Source organism: Sarcophilus harrisii, chromosome 4 (genome assembly GCF_902635505.1).
Source record: "Sarcophilus harrisii chromosome 4, mSarHar1.11, whole genome shotgun sequence".
Lineage (NCBI taxonomy): Eukaryota > Metazoa > Chordata > Mammalia > Dasyuromorphia > Dasyuridae > Sarcophilus > Sarcophilus harrisii.
The window spans coordinates 416,408,388-416,435,319 of NC_045429.1; the positions used below are offsets into that span (position 1 = coordinate 416,408,388).

A 26,932-nucleotide genomic window follows, 5' to 3' on the forward strand; every position below is an offset into this window, starting at 1 on the left:
ACTAGATGTGGGCCTCTCTCATCTAAGGCTTAAGGGAGCTGAAGCAGATAAAGATGAAGATCCTTCTAAGTGCTAAGGTCTTAAACAGCCAAACACTTGAATTACTTCTACATTTTCACCTACATCTCTTGCTATCATGAATACAGCTTCACAGCACCAATGTGGAAATAGGAAGTCATGTATAAAAGGAAAGACCTTAAAAACCACCTAAGAAACCTGATTCCTGGATTTCTACTTTCCCATTCCTCTACTATTACTCAAATTAAGGAATTCAAAACAAAAGATGAACTTGGATCATTATTTATGCCTCTTTACAAAGGTAGCAAGATTCTATCAAGATTTTATGTCCACAATTGTCCCAATTACAGTTTTTAATACAGAAATAAAGCTGTTCAGGGCCTCTGTCTTGTCCTGGCTTTGCTTCACTGAAAGGTGCACTTGTGAGTGCTCAGGATCTAATAACAACTCGGTAAGGAAAAGGCAGCCTGCCCCATCCTGCGCACTGAGGTAGGCCTTCCAGGGCTGGACACCAGCCTTGCTCAGGGCAATGGGCTGGATGTTCACCATCTGCAGAGCTGTCTGGATGGTGTCAGGATGGGCTACTCCTTGCCAAGGTAAAACTTCTTGGTGGGCCACTTCCAGGCTTAGCCAAGTTTTCTCAAACTGCTCAGCAGTCAGCTGGCCATTAGGAACCAGGAGGAAAGATCCAGAGTCAGAAAGAGGCTGAAGTTCCTCTTTGTTCTCCGAAACTAAGGATCCTAAAATGAAAGAAACAGAATTTTCTTTAAGAGACATGATTAATAAGAGATGTAATGTGTTTAAATGCCCAAAGCTCTAAAAGTATAAGGCATTTTTTTTTCCATCCTTGGAAATATTTTTAATAACCAGTCTCTGAATTATATTGGTGGCTTCACTTAGATGAGCTTTACTCAATCAGCAAGATAATAAAAAAAGGTCCTATTTTTTGGGGGGAAAAAAAGATAAGGATCAAAAGGCATATGTGGGTAGAGTAATAATATAAGTCTACAGCTCCCCTAACAGTTCTCACCTGATGTAGAAAGGACTCCAGTGCCCATGGCCTCAAGGCCCCGGGACTCTGACACCTGAAGTGAAGAGATAGCCGCCCAGCAGGCTTTGCTGTACATGGGCACTAAAGTGTTGAACTCAGAGACCCAGCTGCTTACAGGCCTTTCTGCTTGGTCTTCCAGGAGCCCAAGAGAAGGATCAGACTTGGGGCTACAAAGGATTCGCTTCACCTCATCGATGCCAGTTAAGAGAAGGCGATAGTAGAAGAGTCCTCGGTCTCTGACGGCCATATCCTTTTCTTCCTCTAGGAAAGAAAATCAAAGAGATGCAAATGATTCTAATTTTCTCTCACCATCCCCATCCTGACACATATTTCATTCTGATGTAAACATTAAAAAAGGAAAAGACAAGAGGAAGGGGGAAAAAATAACAAAGAAGGGAAAACAAGCCAAGAAGGCTGAACAGCTGGTTCCTTTTCAGAGTCCAGTCATATTCTACTATTAAGTCAGAGTCCTAGAGATTATCACTGAGGTTTGGGGACCCACCTATGCAGTAGTACAGCAGGCGCCCCAGCATGTCCTGGCACTCAGCAGGCCGGGAGAGAAAGAGGCGCAGCAGTGCGGTCAGTAACTCCATCTTTACTGCTGGAAACGTCTCTGCCTTCACGCTTTCCACAAAGTCCTCCAATACATATGGAGCATTTGGGATTGTCTCCCCATGCACTCCGAGGAGCCAGATCAGGGCCTGTTTTCCCTGCAGAACCAGAGGAAGAAGAGGCTTGTAAAGGACAGGACAGACCACCACCACTTTTGCCCCTCCCAGCAGGGGGCCTTAGGGATAACCCCGCCCACTCTTTTCCTAGAGCCTGCAGTGAAGGAGGCAAACAGGACCCAGAAAGGACTGCCGGGGCTCCAGCGGCCTACGTTTCTTTGGCAGATTGGTTCCCTAAGCTGTGAGATCAAGGGGCCCAATTTTTCTAATGTTGCAAATGATTGCCAAGGGAACATTACTAAAAACAACAGTTAATGTTTATATAGTGCTTATATAGATCTCATTTTATCCTCCCAACCAATCTGAAAAGTAGGGACCATCGTTATTTCCATTTTGCAAATAAGGAAACTGAGGCTACCAAAAGCATGACTTGCCCAGGATCAAACAGCTACTAAGTATCTAAGAAAAATTTGTACTCACATCTTCCTGACTCCACATCCTGTATCCTACCCACTATGTCATACAGCTCCCTCACTAAATCACTTTACTAAAATTACTCCCAAAGACTAAAGGAAGACAGTGGAATTCTCAAAAACATATGGCTCCAAACTGCTCAAAAGCACAATTATAGCAAATCATCTGTGATCCACATATGTAAGTTAGTTCTATAAAATCCCATTTTAGATCCTAGTTGCAAAAGTGCTGTAATACCAGTTCATTGAGCAAAGTCCAAGCATCCCACCCTGCTCTTCAGAAAAAATAAGGCTGGCTCTGTACCTCACTATCCTGGATGTTCTCCTCACAGCCAGGTAGGGCCCGACACACAGCCTCAGTGCACTGTGGACAAAGCCAAACCAAGTTTCGGAAAGTCTGCACCACAGCTTTAACAAAACACAAAACACAATACCACAAAGTTCTAAGTCTCACAAGTAAAAACAAACCAGTCAGGCATTCATTCTATCATATCTGGGGTCTCTGTAAAATTTCCTGAGACTTAAAAAAAAAAAAAAAAAAAGAAAAAGAATTCTATGAGAATTATTGTCTGGGAAGCACCTGACAGGTAAACATTTCCCAGCAGTAGTTTTTTTTTACCATTAGGTCAGAGGAAAATATATTTCCTTATTTGGACTAAAATATTAATTCTAATCCAGTGGCAAAACAGAAGAAATAAAGGATCCCATTGGTTCCAAGAAGTAATGATAGCTAATAGCTACATATACTTTGATGTGTGCAAAGTACTTTAGATATTACCTCATTTGATTTCATTTACATAGATTATCTCAGTTGAGGAAGATGACTGGTATGAAATCCAAACATCCACACAGGATTAAGCAGGGCCATTTATAGCAAGTTCATACCAAGAGTCTGTGCTAAGATGCCTTTGATACTTTAAGACACATAAAGAATTCTAAAGAGAGACAGAGCTTCACATAGTTCTGATAAAACACCCAAGGAAAATGCAAACACCAAATTAGGGAATCCTTTTACAATTTTATGGAATATTACTGGTCTAAAAATCTTGGTTTAAATTAAGCAGATGACTTTAAAAAATAAACAGAAAAGTATTATCCTCATGTAAAGAGAAGCAACAGCCAAGAAAAAACATCTGCAGTGTGGTCTCTATTTGAGAAACACTCAAGACTTTGAGCTTTGCTCTTTCCTGGCTGCTGCTACTCTTGTGCTAGGTGACACCTCGATTCATGGTCACAGCTAAATGAATCTGCGCAGTGGCTGGATGAAGAGTTATAGGAAATACTTGTTGAGGGATGCCTGGAAGAGTGAAAGAAGCCTCAGTGCATAAAGCAGAGGGCAGAGGAAGGAAGGAAATAGCCTGCAGCTTTCTCAACACCAACCAAGAGCCAAAGGCACTGTACATTGCAGGTTCAGGCTTACAGAATCTCTACTTTTCTTTCAAAAAAGTTAAAACAGCATGTTAGCAAAACCTGTGGCTAGACAATAATTACCTGAGGTGATGTGCTCCTGCCTGAGCACCAGCAGCTCTGTTAGGATCTGAACACACTGATCTGTGTAGGTCCTGGCAATGCCACCTACCAAAGAAGGGAGGACGAAAGCACTTGTAAGATAAGAAATAGCCACCAAATTCAACTGAGTAACTAAGAATCTGAACACCAGGCACTCTTCTTTAGGCCAAAAACTGAGTGAGCTAGAGCCACAGGCTCTAGGGGCAAAACTATCTCATTTAAAAAATGTGTTAACTTTCACCAAAAAAAGGGTTTTAAGGTGATAGATTGGAGGTATGCAAATGTCACAGTTCAGCAGAGCTGAGAAATGTACCTGTTAATAGTATTCTGCAGCAACTTCCAGACTCTAAATCTAAATTTTACAAAAAAACCAAGAGACTTTTCCCCTATGTCAGATCTTCCTAATACTATGGCTAAAGCTTTTAAAATTTTAGCTCCTTTCCTTTTTGTCTAAGTGCTTATAACAATTTAATAGGAGCAAGCTTCTAGACACTGTCAAAAGGTACCACCATTTAGTGCAAGATACTATTCCCTTAAAGTTCTAGGAAGTCTGATATAGTAGGAAACAATATAAGATTAAGAGTTGGGAGAATTTATATGTAGTCCCAGATTGTTTATTTAGGCAAATCCCTCAACTTTCCATACTTTGGGTTTTCTATCTGTAAGATGAGAATTTTAATACTTATTCTACCTCCCTTTTAGGGATTTTTGAAAATAACATAAGTTTTAGTAATTTGAAAAGTATACAGCTTTATTCAAATGCAAGGTATTATAAATTCTAAATGCTTTATCTTGAATTCACTTAAAATGAGTAATATGTAAAATCTCTATCCTTAGAGATACAGTAAATTTAGTGCCAAAAAGGTCCTACTCTGCTAATGTGATTTGAATTGTCTTTGAAGGATTCTGAAGATCGTCTGGGCAAGATAAGGTACCAGACCCTGAGGTCCTTTCTTGAATTAAACCGCCGAGCATTCCAACTCTACTGCAGAAAGCAAAACTCCATGGGGCTGGCCACATTGTTTGAATACCAAATGTATGTTTGCCAAAAAAATTATTTTATGGAGAGCTCACTTAGGACGAGAGCTCACTAGGTGAGCAGAAAAAAGCAATACAAGGACACTCTCAATATCTCTCTTAAGAACTTAGAATCAATTGTATGACATGGGAGACACTGGCACAGGACCGTCCATCATGGTGTGCCCTTATCAGAGAAGATGCTGTAACTCTATTAGCAAAGCAGAATTGAATTAGCTCAGAAGAAACATAAGTTGTGCAAAATTAAAAGAATTTACCCCAAATGTTCACAGGGATTATTTGTGCCCAATCTGTGGCAGAGCCTTCCGTATTGGGCTCCTCAACCACAGTTGGACACACTGTGACTCAACTCTAACATAGAGATGCCATTTTGGTCTTCTCTGAGAATGAAAGACAACTGCCAACCAAACACCAATATCAGCAATTGTGAATCATTTGCCCAGTTCCTAATTGCAGGCCTCATTACCTAGAAGTTTGACCATTAGTTTCTAATTTTCCTCCGCCCCTCACTAGGCCCACTAGCCCCAGAGCAGGGAGAAGCAGCCGACATTTTACCTATGGCAAAGATGGCAGCCTGTGCCAGATCAGCCGACACATCGGTGCAGTAATCCCGAAGCTCCTCCAGCACCTGCTGGACATTCTCATCATTCACCAGCTCACACAGTACTTCCACCTTCTGCAGTTTGATGTAATGTGGCTCTGAGTAGGAGCAGAAGAACTTTTTGTAGTGGCTGCTGAAGTGGCCAGGCAGACTACGCAAGATCCGTCGCACGTGGCAGAGAGCAGCAAAGCAGAGCTCCCTGCTCTCGGAGGAGCAGGCTGTCAGCAAGGGCCCCTTGACCCTAACAAGAACATCTGTCTGCACGTGGGGGAATTCTTTTGCCAAAACAAGGAAAAGTTTGGTGGCTGCCATCACTACAGCTGGGCTGCTGCTCTGAAGAGAACTGTCCAACAAATTGAGAATGGCAAAGAGTTCCTCCTCACTTCGGGGTTGGTAGCGTAAAAGGAAGCCCAACACCTCAGCCTGACCCCACTGGTCCAGGTCTGGCATTCTGTCCCAGAGAGAAAATAAAGTTATGGTTTTGGCAGCAAAAGCACAATTCCTTCCCAGCTGCCATGTTATATCAGCTGCTTAAAACAGGGAAGAACATTTAAAATAAATTGTGGTGGAAGACCACAGAGCTTTAATTAGGTTTATATAGTATATCACCTGTTCAAGAAGGATGTTATTCTTATATTGGATTTAACATACATATTTTAACATGTTTAACATATATTGGATTACTTGCCATCTTGGGGAGAGAGTGAAGGGAAAAGGAGAAAAATTTGGAACACAAGGTTTTGCAAGGGTCAATGCTGAAAAATTATCCGTGAACATTTTTTAAAAATAAAAAGCTTTAATAAAAAAATTTTTTTAAGGATTTTATTCTGTATACACTTGAACATTTCTACAAAATTGCCTTTAAAACCAAAAACAATAGGATCAGGGACTTAATCTTTGGCTTTGGGTTCAGATTCTCCACATCTTAAAGTAGTACACAGAACTTAACTGAGAAGTATGTGTGGATGTTAGGTGGATGCTCAGCAGTAAAGTAGCTCTAAAACAAAATGGGACCTAATAAGATAAGGCACACTCCTGTTTAATACCTTGAATGTGAACATAAAAGTTCAAACAAAGAAAAAATTATTTTTTGTTTAGTGAATTGTCAGGAATTTGCTAACTGTGGTCCTCTTCAGTACCCCGGGGAAAACTGTTCAAGAACTATCCTTAATAATAATTAATATCCTTCAAGAATATCCTTAATATCCTTAACAGCCAACAAGAGGAATCTCCCATCTCTACATACAAACCGATTTAAGAGATGGTGAGCAATGGGTTTATTGATAACAACGCCTCCCTCGTGTTTCAAAATCTCTTCTAGAGCTCTCAGGCAATTCACCACCACAATGGGATCCTGGTCCCGCAGGAGACTATACAATTCGTTCACTAGGGCACCATCTACAATGAAACACAGAAGAATGGAAATTTACAGCAAAGAAGAAAATTTTCAGGCACGAGAATGGAATTAGGTAATAGATCCAGACATACCAAGAAGAAAATCTCTTCTACAAAAAGAAAGTAACAACTCCAGGATGTAAAGCAACAAATCTTGACCTCCAGGCCAGTCTGAGCAGATAATGCTAAAGATCTCACTTGGGTTTCCAAAATGGTTCTAACCTCCTAAAACACCAAGAACTATATTCTACTTGAAGGTCCCAGTGTGCAGAACTAAATCTTCACCTAACAGTTCATGGTATTTCATAAGCAAAGTTTTCACTGTTTTTATCTAGTAAAACATAATTTCTTACTGTCCTAAATATTGTGAAAACTCAATAAATAATCATGATGAAAGAAAGGACTGCCACTTACCCACTTCAGAGTCTCCATGGAGATTATACATTTTTGCACAGCCAAGAACTGCCACCCTTCTGACATAGGAGGCTTTATCCCGAAGGCCATTCAGAATAGGTTGCTGGATATACTCTTGCACTCCAGGCATCCTATGCAAAACACTCTGAAGTCAGCCTGGCTTTGAAAAGTCAATCCTGTCTTGATTCAGCCCCTATAACACTGAGGTCACAGAAGCTTGAAGAAACATTTTCCCAGTGCAAAACCTGGTAATGTGCATCTAATCAGGAAATAAAGATCTCTTCTTTACTCTAAATGCATGGAATTCTACAAAAGTACCAAAAAAAAGTTACATTTATAATTGCTTAGAAGTCTTCAACAAAAACTAAAGAATCAGACTAAAAACCTCACATTGATATAACTCCTCTATGAATTTTCTAAACCAGAAGAGGAATAAATTTGAGGGGCAACAATATTTTCTCCAATGCTATAAGATCACAAATAAATTGATTCTACTTCTTATTGGTTACCCCATTACATCAGTAGAAAAGAAGAGCTGGAAGAATGACTGGAGTGGTCAAGGAAGAGAGAACAGGGAGAACACTTACCTGAGGCCACACATGCTCCGTAGTGCCAATCCTCGGACCATGGGGTTGGGGTCTGAGCAGTCCTTGCATAGTGTATTGATGGCCAGGAGGGCAAGGTCCGGTTTCAGGGGGGCATATGTGCACATGTACAAATACACTAGCTTCTTCTGCACAATGTCCACAGTAGCGCTGGCTTTCACCATTTCCATGAAGATACTGGACATATCCACCCCTTGAGTCATATGCCTAAAATCAAGACATCAGTAAAAGTTTAAAAAACAAAATTACCATAGTTTTATGCCTGTAGCAATTTTAAAGCTTGCTTTCATGAGTGTATGTATGTATGTATGTATGACTTTGTCAATTATATTCTTAAAAGGAAGGGGCTGGGTTTTCAGTGATCCCAACAGAGTCTGCTCCCTAATCTTCACTTAATCACGGACCAGGCGGGGAGGGGAATTTCTGTTTTCAGGTTTAGGAAGCCGGCTCAAATGAAGGTGCGTATGTTGGGGGAAGTGAGAGGAGCAGGCCTGGAAAATTTGGACGAAGGTGGGGGCCAACTCTGGGAGAGATGGGGGTGGGTGGGAAAGGGAGGACTTGGGTGGGACCGAGCGACCCTCGGCTTGTTATGCCTTTTCTCCGAGCCTCCGTTCTTCAGCCTTAAAACTGTGTTCTAGGATCTGGGGGAGGGGGTGGGGGGTAAGAAGTGAAAAATTGGAACAAGAGGTTTGGCAATTGTTAATGCTGTAAAGTTACCCATGCATATAACCTGTAAATGAAAGGCTATTAAGTAATAATAATAAAACAAAAACAAACAAACAAAAAACTGTGCTCTGGGAAGGAGAAGCCTGAGAAGGAAGGCGGGCACCTGATCACCCTCTGGATGACGTTGCGATAGCGAGGCCTGTCCGCCTGAATGTGAGGGTTACACAGAGCTTTCTTCAGTTCCTTCACCACATCCTCCGAGCCCAGGTACGGCATTTCTCCGGGCTCCCTCCGAGGCGGTTCCGGTAGTCCCCGAGAGCAACCTGCAGGAGAAAGGAAAGACCTTTGGGGGACGGGACTGAGCGGGGAGGCTCCCGGGTCTCAAAGAGAAAGCTCTAAGAGGCCTTGGGAATACTCGGGTTTCTTGAGCGTTTTGCCACTTGCTGCCCCTTTTCACCCAAGGAAGGGACCCGATCCCAGGAATAAAACAGAAAACAAAACGCCAATCGGCCATTCACTGGTAGGTGATCATGATTCCGGGACGCCCGCGTTCAGTTCCATGCTCCTGCGCGGGAGAGCCGGCCGCAGTCTGAGAGGCAGGGCCGGACCGACTCCCTCCGCTGACACCAGGCAGGCGCTTACTAGAAGCCTCTGGAACAAACTGCTTATTTTACAGACGAGAAAACTACTGTTTTCTGGCAACAAGGCGGGGCCTCAGTCTCTGGGAACGGGCAGTGATTCATTCAACGAGCCTTTGGTAATGGCGGGAACGGGAATGAAACGCCCTCGAGGCGCTTCCATTCTAACGAAGAAAACACACAGCGTTTAACTACTTTATATACGTATATATACACGAAAGCAAACATCACACACGTGTACGTGTTTATAATAATTTCCATGGGGCTATCGGCGCGGCAGTGGAATTGACCCCTGACCTGGATGAACTCCAGGATTCTTCCTTCCCCCCCCCCCGCCCCCCCGGGCGCTAAATCTGCGGCCCGTGACCCCGATTTGGCCAAGTTTAGCAAACGTCAATCTCGTTTTAAGGGGGCTCGGAGAAAAGGCATAACAAGCCGAGGGTCGCTCGGTCCCACCCAAGTCCTCCCTTTCCCACCCACCCCCATCTCTCCCAGAGTTGGCCCCCACCTTGGCCCAAATTTTCCAGTCAACAGGAATCCCCGCCCTCTCCTGTCAGGAGCCGCCTCGAGCCCCGCGACCGGATGTTTGTCCATTCTCCGGAAGTCCCACCTCCTTCCATTGTGAAGGCCACGGAAGCTCGGTTGCCCCTGCCATTCACCGAAGCCCGGCCCCTCCAACGTACGGAGGGTACGTCCCTCCCGCTGCTCCCTGCGCAGCCGAAGCCGCGGGCTTTCCCAGGCTCTCCCAGCCGCCAAATCGGACAGGGACGGATCTTAGTGATCCGAGATCTACTAGTACGGTCTAGGTGGCCGCCGGGCCACGCCCCTCCGCGCCGCGCGTGGGACGCCCGGAGTTTCCGCTCCCGCTCCCGGCTGCGCTGAGAAGGTGCTCCTCCCCCAAGTCCCATCGCGCGCGTTGGCTGCGCGCGTGACTCCGCCACGATGAATGGAACCGTGATCCCGCACACGCCCATCGCCGTGGACTTGTGGAACCTGCGTCGGGCGAGCTCCGCGCGCCTCTTCTTCCTGACCCACCTGCACGCGGATCACACGGAGGGTCTCTCCAGCACGTGGGCGCGACCCCTCTACTGCTCCCCGCTCACGGCGCGCCTTGTGCGCTGCCGCCTGCAAGTAAGGGTGGTCGGAGCCTCGGGGCAGGAGGGGAAACTGAGGCAGGAGGGGGGGGCGGCGGCTTCAGACATTTATGCAGCGCCTACTGTGTGCCGGCGTCGAGTAAACGCCAGGGATGCGGGCCGAAGGCACTTCCCGCCGGGCCTCGCGCTCCACCACGCCCCCTGGCGGCCGCCGGGCCGGGGTCCTCAAACTACAGCCCGCGGGCATCCCGGCGGCTGAGGACGCTGATCCCCCTCCCCCAGGGCTGCGAAGTGTCTTTATTTAAAATTAAATAAATTTTTAAATCAATTAATTAATTAACTAAAAGAAATTTAAATTAATATTTATTAAGAAACAGTTTTTGTTTTTACCATAGCCCGGCCTCCCACAGTCTGAGGGGCAGGGAACTGGCCCCTGTTTAACAAGTGTGAGGAGCGCGGAAGCAGCGTTTTGTTAAGGCCCCGCGGGCGGGGATAAAGCGCTCTGTAACGTCCCTGCGCAGGGATTGCGGACCCGCCACGGAGCGCCGGGGCTGGGAGCCTTCTCAGCGTCCCGCGGCCGTGTTAGGGACTAAATCTCGAGGAGAGGAAACACGGGCGCGGGGCTGGGGCTTTAAGGTCCCGGAGGAGGGCCAGGAAGGGAGCGCGCTCTCCGCCAATGTCTCTTCCCTGTGCCCCGCAGGTGTCCCCGAAGTGGATCCGCGCCCTGGAGGTAGGCGAGAGCCACGTGCTGCCCTTAGACGAGATGGGACACGAGACGGTGACCGTGACCCTGATGGACGCCAACCACTGCCCGGGCTCAGTCATGTTCCTTTTCGAAGGCTATTTCGGAACGATCCTGTACACTGGTAGGCTTCCCGAAGGCCTCTCCGCCTTCCCGCAGTTAGGGTGCACGGAACGAGCAGGGGCCTCCGGAGCCCTCCCTCCGCCTGGGCCTGCCTGCCTCCCAAGGGAGCCCAGGTCAGAGGGTGGATGGAGAAGGGGCTTCTCCTGACAGGTCCTTGTCTCCCGCGCCTTCCAGGGGACTTCCGTTACAGCCCCTCCATGCTGCAGGAGCCTGCCCTGAGACCCGGGAAGCAGATCCACACGCTTTACCTGGACAACACCAACTGTGACCCGGCCCTGGTGCTGCCCTCCCGCCAGGAGGCCACCCGGCAGATTACAGACTTGATCCGCAGGCATCCACAGCACGACGTCAAAATTGGTGAGTGTCCCGAGCTACTGACCTAACGCCAGATTTTGGTGTAACTCAGCCACGGGTCAGTCCCACCTCCGGGTGGGCGTGGGATGATGCCCGCTGGAACCGGTATCTGTTTTCATTTCTTCCCCTGCTCACCCAACTTTTTAGTGGGTGTCAGCTTTTGTGTATTCTTTTTCCCAGGATGGCCTCTAGGGTAGTGAGAACTGCCAGAGAAGGAAGGTTGAGATTTCTTTTCTGCATTTAACTTAGCAACTACTAAAAGTCAAACAAAAGCACTTAGCTTTTTTATTTCTTGACAGCATCCTTTCCTGATGCTGCTCTGACCCCAGATTTAGAGAATTCTTCTGTGCAGTATAGAAAATAGTTGAGCTGGAAGTAGGATGGAAAAGTTGGACAGATTTCTGACACTTCCTGAGCCAAGTGTCCAGCACGCGGCTGGTTCCAGTATTTTGTTTGCAGTATCTCAAATGTACACTTAGCAAAACATAAGGACGAATGTGTAATCTGAAATTCTTGGGCATGCTCTTCTAACATGACAAGGTAGACCGGGGAGTAGATCCTCAGGAGCCTGCCGGACTTTGTTCTCATTTGTGACTCAAAGCCAAACAAGCAGGTTTGGAACATGCATTGTTGGGGACTTAGCGAGAGTGTGAGTGCATTAACCCAAGCCCACCTTTTGGAGAAACAGCAATCTTGACGGTGAGCCAGAAGCAACATCTTCATCAGTTGGCTAGAATAAAAGATCAGCTGTCCTTTAGCTTGGCATTTAAGGCCCTCTATGCCATGGCTGCCATCTTCCTCTGCAGACTCATTTCATACTACTCCCCCTCATGCAGTCTGTGTTCATTACACACTAGATGCTGTTCTTTCAGCTAGGGAGCCAAAAGAGCGGTGACTGCAGGCAAGAAACCTCAACCCCAAACCTCACAAATTATAACTATACGTGTGACCTTGGGCAGGACACTTACAGAGGCCAGGCCTCTTCATCTGTAATATCAGGAAGCTGACCTCCCGGGCCTCTGAGGTCCCTGCTACTTCTAGGTCTGTAGTCTGTGGTCTCCCATCTTTGAACCTTCGTATAGGCTATGCCTCAGGCCTGAAATGGATTGCTTTTCTCACATGTGAATATTTGAATCCATATCTTCTTTAAGATTCATTCAGGCCTCTGTGAAGTTTTTCCTGATTCCCACCTCTGGGCATTAGTGTTTGCTTCCCCCTCAACTTATATTTTATTATTATATGTTGTTTGTACAGAACGTATTGATGTCTATCATACCCACAAAAAACATTCCCAAGCCAACCATCCCTGGCTTTTGGCTTTCGGTTGCATTAAAGTTAACCTTTGCCAAAGTTCTGCAAGTCAAGAATTTATTGGGTTTTTCTTATGTACCAGGCATTACACTAAGGAGTAGGGAATCAGGAAAAGATAAAACAGCGCTTGTCTTCAAGCTCACATTCTAGTATTGCAACAATATAAATAGAAACACCTCAGAATCCAATGATTCCTGAGAGAAACAGGTCTGTGTAAGATATATATAGAGTAGATAGAAGGTAAACCCAGCGGGGAAGGCACTAGTAGCTGGGAAGACAATGCCAGAAAAGGCATTGTGCAGGGAGAAGGTAGGACTTGAACTGAGTCCTGAAGGAAACCAGGGAAACTCTGAGGAAGAGGGGAGGAGAGCAGACAGGTATAGCAGGCCAGAGGTTCAGCCAGGGCAAAGGTATGAAGAAGAGAAGTGTCTTGTGCAAGGGTGAGCAAGTAGACTAGCTGGCTCACCAAGTGAGTAGAGCAGACAAACATTCAAGAAGACTGGAAAGATAGGAAGGAGTCAGGTTATAAAGAACTTTTATATATATAGTTTTTTTTTTTTTTTTCAAAACGCATGAGATATGCGTTTTCAACATTCACCCTTGTGTTTCAAATTTTTTTCCTACCTCCCTCCTCCCTATTCAGCAAGCAATGCAATATAGGTTAAACATGTACAATTCTTCTAAATGTATTTCTACAATTATCATGCTGCACAAGAAAAATCAAATCAAAAAGAAAAAACAATGAGAAAGAAAACAAGCAAGCAAACAATATAAAAGGTGAAAATACTATATTGTGATCCACATTCAGTCCCCACCATCCTATCTCTGTATGCAGATGGTTCTCTCCATCATGAGTCCATTGGAATTGGCCTGAATCACCTTATCGTTTATTGTTTTTTTTGTTGTTGTTCCATGATCTTTATTTTTTTTTTACTTTTTTAAAATGTTTTTCTATTTTTTTTTTATTTTGAAAAAAATTTCTTTACAACATTATCCCTTGCACTCACTTCTGTTCCGACTCTTTCCCTCCCTCCCTCCACCCCCTCCCCCAGATGTCAAACAGTCCTATACATGTTAAATATGTCACAGTATATCCTAGATCTGAATCACCTTATTGTAAAAAGAACCACATCCATCACAGTTGATCATCACATAATCTTATTGTTCCTGTGTACAATGTTCTCTTGATTCCATTCACTTCACTCAGCATCAGTTCATGTAAGTCTCTCCAGGTCTTTTTGAAATTGTCCTGTTGATCATTTCTTATAGAACGATAATATTTTATAACATTCATGTACCATAATTTACTCAGCCATTCCCCAATTGATGAGCATCCACTCAGTTTCTAGTTTCTTGCCACTATAAAAAGCTCTACTACAAACATTTTTGCACTTGTGGGTCCTTTTCCCCTTTTTTATGATCTCCTTGGGATATTGGCCCAATAAAGACACTACTGAATCAAAGGAGATACTCAGATTGATAGTCTATGAAGATCTTTAGATATTAAAAATAAGAGTTTACATGTGATCCTGGAAATGATTTTGAAAAAAAAAACCAAAACAAAACAGAGTTTATTTAGTGAGGTAAGGTGAATGGTCACCGTCTTCCATTTGAACTTCAACTACCTTTCCTCCAATTCACTGATTAGCATAAGAATCAGAACAAAGTAAATGGGTGTTGGGAATAGTCCAGGATTGGAGTTTGGTGTGATAAGTTTGGGTGATATGATCCTTAGAGGAAGATAATGTTACTAGAGATTTTTGTTGGTAGAAGGAGAATCTAGAAGGGGAGGAGTGGGGAGCTTAAGAGAACAAGGAATATTCTGAGTAAAGGCTTTAAGAAGTATTTGGTATAGACTATATCACGTTTCCTATAATTGTTTCCTTTTCTAACTTTCTTCAAATCTTCAACTCCAGAAGGAGTTTCTCAGGCTTAGCAGATGACCACCAATGAACTGATAAGACCGTCTAACATTAATTCTCTTCTCTTTTCTTCACCCCAGAACTTTTCTATCTTTAAGAAGCATCTCTTTCCTCTTATACAAGGAAAACTGGTTTTCCTATATTGATTCATGAGACCACTGTCTTCCCAGTCACCAAAACACATAACCTTGGAATCATTCTTGTCATTCTTTCTTATTGTTCTCTCTTAAATATGATCCCTCCTTGATATTTCCATTCCTACTGTTTTTTCACCATGACCAACTGTCTTCAGAATGGGACCTGGGCCTTGGAGGTCATGGCAAAGCTCTAAAAGGTGTGGGAGATGGGAAGATGGGTCAAATACCAAAACTCACTCTTGCCAAGTTAGGGCTTGTCTGTCACAATCATATTTTTCCTATTTCTCATGATCATCATATAGTCTTCCACTTAAACCACCATCAGGGTTGTGCAAACTCCAAACCCACGCATTTCTGCCCTACAACTGGCCTCTGGAGGTATTATAACCTGATTTGAATCTAGGCACCAACATCAGCAGCTGGACAGGAAAGTTATTCCCTCCCAGATTTCTACCCTTTTCCCTATGTCACCTTGTAGCTTTAGCAGAATAGTGACTAGTAAGCAAGAACTTTCCTACCTCCCATTAATCATTTTGGGTAGCCATGTCTGTTGAGAAAGCATAAATGGGGCATGGATGATTTTGCAGATATTTCATTATTCTTTTCACCAAACCCATCTCTTTCCCAAACTCCTGTATTTCTCTTGAGGATTCTTTTAGTCTCCCAAGTTCAGCTTGGTACAACACTCTTACAACATATTCACTTCTCTCATGGATTCATAGTTGCTGGATCTTATTTCTGTCTCCATAGCCTCTCTCCTTGCCCCCTCTGCTAGCTCATATCCTCATTACCTCTTGCCTGGACCAGTATAATACCCTCCTAATTGGTCTGTCTGCCTTCAGTCTCTCCTCCCAGAGGGCAAGTCTGACTATGTTATTCTCTTACTCAAAGTCTGATGGCTCCCTCATGACCCCAACATCAAATGTGAATTTCTTTGTGTGACCTTTAATGGTCTTCACAACTGGTCCCATCCAGTCTTTCCAGCCTTGGAATAGAATACTCCCCTTTCTGCTCACAGGTTCAGCCAAATTGGCTTTCTTGCTATTCCTCACACTTCCACAAAAACCACAAATAAGGAATTAATGAATGATTCCATCCATTAAGCAAAACCATTAAAAGAAAGGGGGTGGATCTATACTGAAAATGTTCTGTTGAAAGTGGACAATTCTCTTTTACTTACTGTTACTCAAAATGATCAAAACTGAGTCCATTGTCGAGGGTGCCATTATTCCCCCAGTTACTAAAGCTCATAATCTAGATGGTGCCATTTTTGACTCCACCCCCCATCAGTTTTTAAAGCCTGTTGATTTTAACTTTGTAACATCTTGTGTATGTGGATGCCTCCTTCCTTCCTCTACCTTGGTACCTACCCCATGATCCTAAGCTTGAGCTTTTGTGTTGGTCTCTCTTCATTCCAGTCTGTTTTGCATTAAGCTGTCATTGTGACATTATAAAAGCAACTCTGGCCATATCACTTCTGCTCAGTAAACCCTTCAGGCCCCAACACCACCAGCTCTCAATATAAAACCCTCTATTTGGCCTTCATGGCCTTTCATAGCCTGCCTCTCCCCACAGTCTCTCTGTCACATACTCTCGCCCCCAGCTCTCTGCTGGCACTCTTATAAACCCTCCATCTCCTGGCTCTGGGTGTTTTTACTGCTGTCCATCCCTGGAATGATCTCCCTCCTCCCTGCTGCCTTGGAGTCCCAGTTACAATCCCACTTTCTACAGGAAAGCTTTCCTACTCCTCCTTAGTGTTGCTACCTTCCCTTTGTTGGTTATTTCTAATTAATCCCATATCATGTTGTTTCCTTTATTAGCTGGTGAGGCCCTCAGAAGCACGGTCTGACTTTATCTTTTCTTACAGCCCCAGTACTCTGTACAGTGCCTGGAACAGCATAAGTAAGCACTTAGTATTTATTGACTGATTTGCCTGTAATGTGTGTGGTGAATATTTACACAACACTGTTCCTGGTGAAAAGATGTGTTCTGGAATTTGATTGTTGCATTGTATAATTTTCGATTTGAAAAAGCTCACCTGCTTGGCTAACCATTGCTCAGATTGACAAATCGTCTACTAGCAAACGTGTGATTTACAAAGTCTGTTATACTCCCAAAGACATAGAGACACTTTTTTGAAAAATAAGAAAGCATTGCTTTCACAAAAAAATTATTAGCTATATTTTTGGTGAGCAAAAAGGTTTTTTGCCTCATTCATATTAAAAGTATTGTTTTCCATCTTACTCATCCTTTTACAATTTCTACTTATCTAATTTTGTATGTACTATGTTAGAGCAATAAGCTCTCATAGATAAAAATGGATCTATAATCTCATTAGTTTAGGAGTTAACCTCATTGATTCCCGTTGTATGCCATCCTTGCTTGCACATCATGTGTGACTCTTGTCCGTGTTTTCTTGAAAGTTTGCCCCAGAGGCCCATGGAGCACGCCAAAGGTCTTCCTCATCTCTCTGGGCAGTCTGAGACATCAGTGGAGCCCTCTGGCCAGCCATCTGTCACCCTTTGCTTCTGCCAACTGACCAGCCCATCTCCTCCCATCACAAAATTCCTCATTTGTATTCTTGACTTCTGTTTTTGGTGCTCCTTGAATGTCCGATCTGTTACCAAGTCCTGATGTTTCCATCTTAGAACCATCCCCCGTCTTCTGTCCTCAAATACACATCTGAGGTATAAATAAATCCTCATTAGGCCTGGCCAGGCTCAGAGAAGTAGCCTCCCACAAGACTTCCCCCTCCATCCTCGTGTCCCAATGTCTTTCTTAAACACAGTTAAATAATTCTTCCCCAAGATATCTTGAGAGATTTCAGCAAACACAATTTGTATTCTTTGGGGCAGAACCCCCACAAGTATGGTCTGGCAGTTAGAACCAGACACTGTGCATAACCTGGAATGCAGATGCATCTCTCCCTCCAGAAATCTCAGTTCTGATAGGGATAGATTACATGTAGTAGCAATCTGGGAGGGAGGAAGTAACCCTTTATAGAGTGCCTCCTCCATGTTGGGCACTCCGCTAAGTGCTTTACAGATATACTCTTGTTTAGCTCCCACAACAATTCTGAGATGGAGAGGTTGTTATTTTTCCCATTTCATAGATGAGGAAATTGAGGCAGACAGAGTCTTGTCCAGAGTCATCTGAATTCAGACCTCCAGGATTCCCAGGCCAGCACTCTGTCAGCCATCTGCTGCCTCTGAGGAAGATTACTTTGGTCTGGGAAATCACCAGGTTACTGCCTGGAGTCAGGAAAGCTGATGGACATGACCTTTCCAGAAATAGTAGAGTCCCTTCCATTCCTCTTCTCAGTAGGTAAAAACCAGCATGGGGAATGGCAGGCCTCCAGATTAGTGAAGCCTTCCCCAGAGCCAGGCCCCCACAGCTGCCTATTCGTATCCCAGTCTCAAACTTCTCAAGCCCACTTGCTCCACTCAATCCCTTCTCCCCCATAGTATCCCTTGTCAGTGTCTTTGCTCACACTCTTCCCTGGGTCTGAAGTGTTTTCTCTCCTCTGGGACTAATGGATTCCCACCTCAGATGACCCCTCTTCAAGGAGTCCCACTCTTCTCCTGTCCGCCTTAGCTCTCCAATGTCCATCCTTCCTAGCCTTGGCTTCCTCTTACTCATCTGCCACAGTGTCCCTGTTCTCAGGGTGTGCTCCTCCTCCACTTTGGTACCTTTCAGCCCTCTTGGCCCACTCCCCACCTCTGCTGCTCCATCCTGCTTCATGGATGTGCTATTCTGGGCCCTCTTTTCTCTCTGCACTCTCTGGCAAGGGTCTCGAGTTCTGCTGTTCCAACTATCAATTCTGTGAACTCTTTGTGTATGTGAGGCATCCTGGCCTAGTGCACAGTGATCCTGTCTGGGCTAAGTAAGGTCTGGGGATATAAACGTGAGATAGATCCTGTTTTCGAGGCAGTCTCTTTTAAAAGGGGAGGAAGACCTATCTTGCTTCTGACACATACTGAGCAAATTACTAAAGCTTTCTGTGCTCCAAACTGCTCCCTTGGACTTTTAAATTGCTGCAGGGCTTTGATTAGTATTGATAGAGGGAATTTCCTCAATGGGAATTTTTTGTATCGATGAAATCACAGATCTACTCCAAAAAGAAAAAAGATTCCCTGGGTAGTAGGGGAAAAAAAATGAAAATATCTAGCTTTTACCTTCTTTTGAACATCTTCCCTCTATTTTCTATCTGCTAAATAGCCTTCTGGTCTTTCAAACCAGCATGCCCAAAACCACACTCAGCCTCTTTCTCAACCCCCACTAGCTCACCCCAGCCCTTCCTCCTCTCCCTCTTAAGGACATTATCATAGACACACTAAAACTGTTCAGTCATCCTTTTTTTGATCCATTTTTTCCCCTTACATAAATAATCAGTGACCAAATCCTGTCATTCTTCACTGCAGTGTCTCTCAAATCTTTCTCACTTCTTTTCTGTCTGTCATGATCACTATCCTAGTTCAGCCTCCTGGTCTCTTGCCTCTGCTCTTAATCACCTAGGATTCGCCATTGACAAATGCAGCAACCATAATGGTTCCAGTTGCACAGCCTATCACACTCTTAAGTTCCAACTTTGTGGGTCCAACTTTGGCACTCTATGAGGACAGTTTTCCTCTTGAGCATTCCTTGTAAAGGAAGCAATTACACTGTGAATGATTATTGGTGAGCCCAACAGTCCATGTTTTGAGGGGATGGGCTTTCTCTCCACAGCTTAATTCAGTATTTTTAGGAAAGATCATTAAGGCAAAATTTTTTTTAAAAAATTTAAACACTTCTTTTGTCTCTCACAGTTCTCTGAAATATGTAGATTATAAGATCCCATTCTGCTTACTGTTTATTGATTGCAAACAAATTATTGCCATACAGACTCTGTTACAAGATATCTCATACACATATATGAAGATAATTCAGAATTCTTTGAAGGTGTGAAAATGAAAGCTACCTTGGTGGCCAGGTGTGGCAATAAAAACTTGTCTGCAAGGAATGCTTAGTTTCATGGATTGTGAGCTTATAAGTTCTGAGCTGCAATGGGGCTGAAATCCACCAGATGCTTTAGTGAGACTAAGGCTGATTGAATGATTAAACTAAGTCTAGAACCAATATGATAAACTCAGGTATAGGTAGGGCCTCCTTTATATTTAAATTGGATGAAAAATTCATGTCAGAAATGGATTAGGCTAAAGGTCTGTCCTAGTCAGTGGCCAATGCACTAATAGCTTAGGTGAGTTAAGGAGATTGGTCTCCAAAAAAAGCAAAACAAAACCTTGTTCAGTGACTATCAAAGCAAAGGAGAAACTAGGAAGAGATGTGTTCTACAAAAGTATTCCCACTATAAGAAATGATTAACAGGATGATTTCAGAAAGTATTGAAGAGACTCAGATGAAATGATGCTAAGTGAAGTGAATAGAACTAAGAGAACATTATACACAGTAACAGCAAGATTATGTGATGATCAACTGTGATGGACTTGGTTCTTTTCAACAATGAGATGACTCAGGCCAATTCTAATAGAATTGTGATGGCAAGAGCCATTGTTATCCAGAGAAAGAATTATGGGGACTGAGTGTGGATCACAACATAACATATTTTCACCTTTTTTGTTGTTTGCTTGCTTTTTTGTCCTCTTTTTTTCTTTTTGATCTGATTTTTCTTGTGCAGCATGATAATTGTGGAAATACATATAGAAGAATTGTATATGTTTAACCTGTTTTGGATTACTTGGTATCTAGGGGAAGTGAGGAGAGAGGAAGAAAAATTTGGAACACAAGATTTTGCAAGGATGAATGTTGAAATCTTTGCATGTATTTTGAAAATGCAAGGCTATTATTTAAAAAAAAAAAATGTATTCCCAGTGGACAATAAGATTCCTCTCTCCTCCTCCTCTTTCTTATTTGCAAACTCTCTTTAAGTACTGGCTTCTTCCTTGCCTGCAAATGTATCCTTGTCTCCCATACTTAAAAAACCTTCCCTACTTCCTACCATTTCTACTAGCTGTCATCCTCTCCTCTTCCCCTTCAGAGGTAGAAGTATAGCCATCTACACTAGATGCCTCCCCTGCCCCTCACTTCTAACTCCTGCACCATCTTGCCTCTAAACTCATCCTTTAGCTGAAGCTGCTCTCTCGGGTTACCAAGGGATTTTTCTCAATCTCTGCCGCTTCTTGCCCCTCCTCAGCATTTGATGACTTTATTCTCTTTCTCCCCTTGATAATGCTTTCTTCTCTGGGGTCTCCTGACCCTACTCTTTGATGGTTCTCTTCCATTCTGCCCTTTCCCTCCATGTCTCCTTTGCTGATCTTCCTCCCTATAGTTCGATGGCAAAGCAGACTGACATCAGACTGAAGGCAGGAAGGTGTGGGCTGAAATCCTGATTGCACTTATGGGAACCTGGACAAGCTCTCAAACTTTCTGAACCTCACTTGTCTCTTCTATACAGTGAAGATGATCATAGCAGCTACTTTACAGTTTTGTTATAAGGAGCAAATGGGACCAATTTGTTTAATACTATGTTAATGCTAGCTTTTCTTATCATTGTTGAGATTATCCCCACCAACATTAGGTATCCCCCAGAAGTGTATCTTGAGCCGCCTTCTCTTTTTGTTTCTGTCCTGCCTAACCTGGTGATTTCATTAGCTCCCATGGGTTCAATTGTTATCACTACATAGGTGATTCTAAGGTCTGTATGTATATTTAGTCCTGACCTCTCTCCTATATCACTGATTGCCCTTTGGATATCTCTAAACAGATGTCCTGTAGACACCTCAGATCCAGCACGTCCAAAATAAAATGTACCCTTTTCCCTAAGATCTCCTTTCCTCCAGTCTTCACTCTTACTGTCATAAGTACCACTTTCTTCCCAGTCACTCACTCATCCTCAAGCTCCCCACATAGACTACCTTGTTTGCTTTGCAGATCTTGCCCTTTCTAGGTCTATGCCATCTCCCATACATATCCTTTTTCCTACTCACAAGACCAACACCCTTATCAGGAGCCTCACCACTTCTCCTTTGGACTGCTAAAAAAGCCTCCTTACTGGTCTCCCTGCTGCAGGCCTCATCCCACTCCAATCCATCCAGTGTTCACCTGCTAAAGCACATGTCTGACTCCCATGGTTCTCTGTGAATGTCAGGTCCAAACATAAAACTCTGGCATTTCATGACTGTCCTTTCTGCAATCTTATGCTTTTTCTCACTTCTCAATCTTATACTTTACTCTCTTTCCCATATTTTCCTATCTAGCTTCACTCACCTACTTGCTCGTATTACGGATACTCAGTTTTCCATCTCTGTGCTTTGTCTGCTATCCCAGGAATGCTTTTCCTCCTCGCCTCAGCCTCTAAGTTTGCCTGGCTTCCTTCTACACCCAGCTCAAATCCCACCCTCAGCACAAGGCCTTTCTTGTTTCCCTAGCTGCCAATGCCTTCCCCACTGGAATCACCCTCTGTGTGTTCTGCATATGTCTTTATAGCCCTAGTTATTCTTATATTGTTTCCCACACTAGAATATGAGCTTCTTGAAGGCAAAAGTTGGGGGTTTTTTTGGGGGGGGAGGGGGGGTGTTGAATCCTTAGTTCAAGAAGCAAAATGTCTGATGCATAAAAAGTGGTTAATAAATACTTCCTGATTTGTCCAGATGAATACAAGCACTCCCAGCCAAATACCAAGAGTTCAGTTGAGGTTATATATATATATGAAGAATGGACATAATTAACATGATATTTATGCCTTTCTTCATGAATGCCTAAGAGAAAAGAAGGGTCAGCCATAGACAGAAAAGAACTCTGAAAGGTTAAGAAATTGAAGACGAACACTAGGCTGGTCTCAGAAGTTGGTTAATTGGGATCTAGGCTCAATAGCCCAGTAAGTGAAGCTAGAGGAGACCTGGTCCTCAGGAAGGAGATGGAAAAGTTGAGAAAGAGATTATGAAAAATCAGTTCATTAGATTTGAAAGAATTATTTATGGTCCACATATATTCTCCAGCTTGATTATCTGCTTTTCTTTTTTTTTTCTTTCTTTTTTTTTTTTTTGTAAACATTACATTTGCTCTCAACTGACAAAGATTTGTTATCATTGAGGATATTCCAAAGATTATGCCACAGGACATGACAATTGGACCCAACACATTTTAAGTTATCTTCAGGATGGTTGGAGTGATTAGCCTCCCATAGTCCTGATTTAAGAACCATTACCAATCACACCTTGCATTATTATTGTCCTCTCCATTTCTATTGCCATAATTTAAATGTAGGCCCTTTCCTTTTCTTGCCCAGAATATTTTAGTGGCTTTTTCATTTGTGCTCTTGCCTGAAGTCTTTTCCTTATAAGCCATCTTAGGTACTGTGCTAAATTCAGCCATAGCTTCAGTCATGTCACTGTCCTGTCCAGAAACCTTCATTGCTTACAATTTAGTTCAGATTCCTTATCTTAAGACATCCATGATCTACCTGTAACCCTGTAACCTGACTTTCTCTTGCACAAAACCTTCAGCTGTTCCCCAAATAAGACTTATGCTTTCATGCTGTTCCTAGTACCTGAATTGCTTCTTCTTAGTTCTAATTGTCTTTATATTGAAGTCCTTAATATTGAAATCCTAACAGTACTGTTCAAAGGCCTTGCTCAAATGCCACATCTTCTTTTATCTTTCCACCTGGAAGAGCTTTTCTCCCCTTTCCTGCCACCTTTGTATTTAATCCCATGCCACATGTAGCTCTTTTTGCTTTGTCTACATGCCATCTTGACTGCTAAATTATAAATTCTGGGCAAGAGTAAAAATAAGCTTTTTTCTTCATCTCTTGTAAAAACCCGTCACAGGAGCAAGCTCCATACAAGTAATTATTGAATTTTAAATGGGTAGGTGAATATAAACATAGATCGATGAACCCAGAGAGGACATGGTATATCAGTGTTAGAGAACAGAGAAGAATTCCATGTGGGTTATCAAGGAAGGCTTGCTAGAAGACATGGATTTTGAAGATGGGAACAAAATGAGATAATAGAGAAAACTGGGTCTGATAAGTCCATTTCCTCATCCTCAGCATGCTGCTGGTGATTTTTTTCTTTTTTCTTTCCTACTTAATATATTTTTTTCCAATTATATGTAATTTTTCAGCATTCGTTTTTTAAAAATTTTGAGTTACACATTTTTCTCAAATAGTATGCTTTGATATGCATTCAGACTTCACTGTTCTTTTTCTGGGTGGGGATGGTGTTTTCTATCTCAAGTATTTTAGAATTGTATTGGATCCCTGTATTGCTGAGAAGAGCTACATCTATCAAAATTGCCATCAACAGTGTTACTTTCACTGTATACGATGTTCTCTTGGTTCTGCTTACTTTACTCAGCACAGTTTGTGAAAGTCTTTCCAGTCTTTTCCAAAATCAATCCGCTCATCATTTCTTATAGAACAATAGTATCCCATTACATATTCACATACCACAACTTGTTTATCCATTTCCCAGTTGATGGCATCCCCTTAATTTCTACTTCTTTGTCACCACAGAAAGAACTACTGTGATTTCTTTATGATCTTAGTGACTTCTGACACCTCATTCTCTCTCCTTCTCTCCCATTTTATCTTTTTCTTAGGTCTCTACAATTTGGGCAAAGAGTCCCTCCTGGAACAGCTGGGTCTGGAGTTCCAGACCTGGATAGTGCTAAGTCCTCGGCGGATGGAGGTGGTCCAGCTGATGGAGCTGGCAGATGTGTTCACTCTCGAGGAAGGGGCTGGCCGCATCCATGCTGTGAATTGTGCTGAGATTTGCTGGAGTGCCATGCTGCAGTGGAACCAAATTCATCCGACTATTGCCATCCTACCCACAAGCCGGAGAATCTCTTTCTCCCACCCTGGGATTCATGTGGTTCCTTATTCTGATCACTCCTCCTTCTCTGAGTTGTGTGACTTTGTGTCTGCACTGAAGCCTTGCCGGATAGTGCCTATTGTCCAAGGAAGACCTTGTCAGCATTATTTTCAGGAAAGCCTGAGTCCCCAGCTACTCCTTGAGCCCCAGGTGCCTCTATCTGTGCAACAATACATGGGGACCTCTTGGAACACCCCAAAAGCATGGGGCCGTGTTTGCTTACTGGAGAGAGAACCCAAGAGGCCAAAGACCCAGGGTGTTGTCTTTGAGTCACCTGAGAGAGAATCTGATCCACCTCAAACTTTGAGAGATTGCAAGAGACTTAAGGGGGGGAACCTTTTCCCCCAGCATAGGGATAATCAGAAAGAGCCCAATCTCCCTGCTTCACATGCCAAGGAACAGCTAGGAGAATCCAACAGTGAGAATGAAGGGGATTGGTCGATACCATTCTCATCAGACAAAGCGTTGCAGATAGAGAAGGCTTCCTTGACTAAAGACTTGGGACACCTGAGACCTGTTAGTCAAGGAGACATCCCTAAAGAACTGAGGAAGCAGAGAAATTTGGGACCTCAGCATGTTGGTTGTAGAGAAGATTGTGGGCCCAGTACCAGCACCAGCAAAGCCTTGAAGGTGCAGGCCCCTGGGTCCTGGGACCTGGCACTAAAATACCTCCTAACACCCCTGAACTTCCTCCAAATGAAATATTCCTCAAGGAATTTTGACCAGCAAGTGGAAAAATATTTTAGGAGTATGGGTGGGGCTACCCATTTGGAGCTCTTCTCACAACATAGATGAAAAACAAAAATGAACCTTTTATGTTTCCCTTGTTCTTTTTGCATCTCAGAGTGAAGTGTTTGAGAGTTGATGGAATGAAGAGGCCCAATTTGGGGCCCTCTTGACCTACTATACCTAACCTCAGACTGCTGTAGGCCTTGTAGAGCAGCGGTCTAGCTCACCAGGGTACCCAGAGGATTGGTCTGAGTTGACAAATGCCCCCTCTTTCCTGCTTGTCTTCTCTATTGCTCCCCTCTCATCATTCCCCTCATTCTGCTTTTGTGCCATGAGCATCATCAGCCATGTCCCCCAGAGGATCAGGGTGAGGAGCAAGAAGAGAGTAGGGAATGGGGAGAAGCACGACATAAATAGCAGTCCTGACAATCACTCACATACTGTGACTTTAGCCAGTTTCCCATCTTGGGGCCTCTGGGAGGGAGCAGGAAACAAGGGAGAGTCCAAGAACCAACTTGATGGGAATTCCACTCTTTCCTCCTCCTCCTCCTGCTCCTGCTCATGGGATTCAATCAGGCTTATTGCTGACCTATCTCTTGGAGCTCAGCCAGGTGTAGGACCCCTACCGTAATTAGCGTTTGCACTCAGCCAACCATTGGGATTGGGGGTGCACTGCAGAAATGAGCCTTCCTTTGGGGGCTACCCAGTTCTGCTGAAGCCCCTGGCCATTTGGCAGGGATGAAGTTGCAAGAGACCAAATGTCCTGCCAGATGTTCCTCCGGTTTGCATAGCTGGGATGTTTGCTGCCCCCCCCCCTCCTCCACTTCCCCCCTAGCCTCTTGGGTTGAGCAAGGAGGCCAAGCACACAGCCTGTTTGTTTTAGTTTCCAAGGAAGAAACCATGGAGCCAGCTGGCTAGATGTGAGGGGGGTGCAGTTCTGCCCTGGCCTTCTGCTAACACCTCAACTGAATGCCAGGCCAGCCAGCTTGCTGGGCAGGATAGATCAAATGTGCAGGACCCGGCTATTGCTGAGCTTCTGGACACAGATAAAAACTGTTCTGGGGGGTGGGGGGAGCTCAAGCCCCTGTTCCATACAAGACAAAAGAAACTCTCTAGAGGAAGATGTGATGAATTTAGAATTGAGAGACATACATAGTATTGATAATATTTATTCCACTTCAGTGCATAGAGCCTTCTGATACTGCAGGCTCCAGAAGTGGTTCCTGGTCTAATTGTGAACATTAGACACAGGAACATAACAAATACAAATGTATGCAATGAGAGACAAATGTATGCAATGAGAGCTAATTGTATAAACACCAGGGGGAGGATAGGATGTTCTTGTAGTTGAAATAAATAACTTTATTGAAGGCACATTTCTGACTTTTGAGGCACTGAAGTTGCTGTAGTGTGGGATTCAAGGTGGCTGGGATGATAAGGATGTCCCTTCTATGTAGGGTTCCTGCAAGCAGGCTTATCTCCTATTACTAAGAAGGGCCTCATGGACTGTAGAGTTGTGGTTGTGGTTTTTTCAAGTATTTTGATAATTTGAAAATAAACACATAAATAATA

General features: G+C 43.7%; 2 protein-coding genes across 5 annotated transcripts; one reads left to right on the top strand and one right to left on the bottom strand.

The window, feature by feature from the left end:
• Positions 1-284: 284 nt before the first annotated feature.
• On the bottom strand, positions 285-9,697 carry AP4B1 (adaptor related protein complex 4 subunit beta 1). Of its 4 annotated transcripts, XM_012549615.3 has the most exons (12): positions 9,585-9,676; positions 8,957-9,240; positions 8,602-8,761; positions 7,755-7,979; positions 7,168-7,298; positions 6,609-6,756; positions 5,313-5,809; positions 3,702-3,785; positions 2,515-2,618; positions 1,572-1,779; positions 1,049-1,330; positions 285-758 (listed from the first exon to the last, which is right to left on the bottom strand). In XM_012549615.3, exons 3-12 carry the CDS (start codon positions 8,712-8,714, stop codon positions 334-336), a joined length of 2,217 nt encoding a protein of 738 aa, XP_012405069.1. In that variant the 5' UTR covers positions 8,715-8,761; positions 8,957-9,240; positions 9,585-9,676; the 3' UTR covers positions 285-333. The 4 variants fall into 4 exon arrangements, with proteins under 4 accessions (XP_012405069.1, XP_003769844.1, XP_012405068.1 ...); XM_003769796.2 differs by lacking the exon at positions 8,957-9,240 and having other exon boundaries at positions 9,585-9,697; XM_012549614.3 differs by having other exon boundaries at positions 8,602-9,240.
• Positions 9,679-26,932, top strand: DCLRE1B (DNA cross-link repair 1B). The gene is made up of 4 exons (XM_003769808.4): positions 9,679-10,207; positions 10,871-11,036; positions 11,210-11,392; positions 24,360-26,932. The coding sequence occupies exons 1-4, from the start codon at positions 10,019-10,021 to the stop codon at positions 25,424-25,426; spliced, it is 1,605 nt and encodes a 534-aa protein (XP_003769856.1). The 5' UTR covers positions 9,679-10,018; the 3' UTR covers positions 25,427-26,932.

Coding starts and splice junctions, on each gene's coding strand:
- AP4B1 (XM_003769796.2), bottom strand. CDS start 8,714: ATGCCGTACCTGGGCTCGGAGGATGTGGTGAAGGAACTGAAGAAAGCT. Junction 2,619..3,701: donor GCAGGAGCACATCACCTCAG/GTAATTATTGTC, acceptor GTTTTGTTAAAG/CTGTGGTGCAGACTTTCCGA. Junction 1,780..2,514: donor AGAACATCCAGGATAGTGAG/GTACAGAGCCAG, acceptor CTGGTTCTGCAG/GGAAAACAGGCCCTGATCTG.
- DCLRE1B (XM_003769808.4), top strand. CDS start 10,019: ATGAATGGAACCGTGATCCCGCACACGCCCATCGCCGTGGACTTGTGG. Junction 11,037..11,209: donor CGGAACGATCCTGTACACTG/GTAGGCTTCCCG, acceptor CGCGCCTTCCAG/GGGACTTCCGTTACAGCCCC. Junction 11,393..24,359: donor ACAGCACGACGTCAAAATTG/GTGAGTGTCCCG, acceptor TCTTTTTCTTAG/GTCTCTACAATTTGGGCAAA.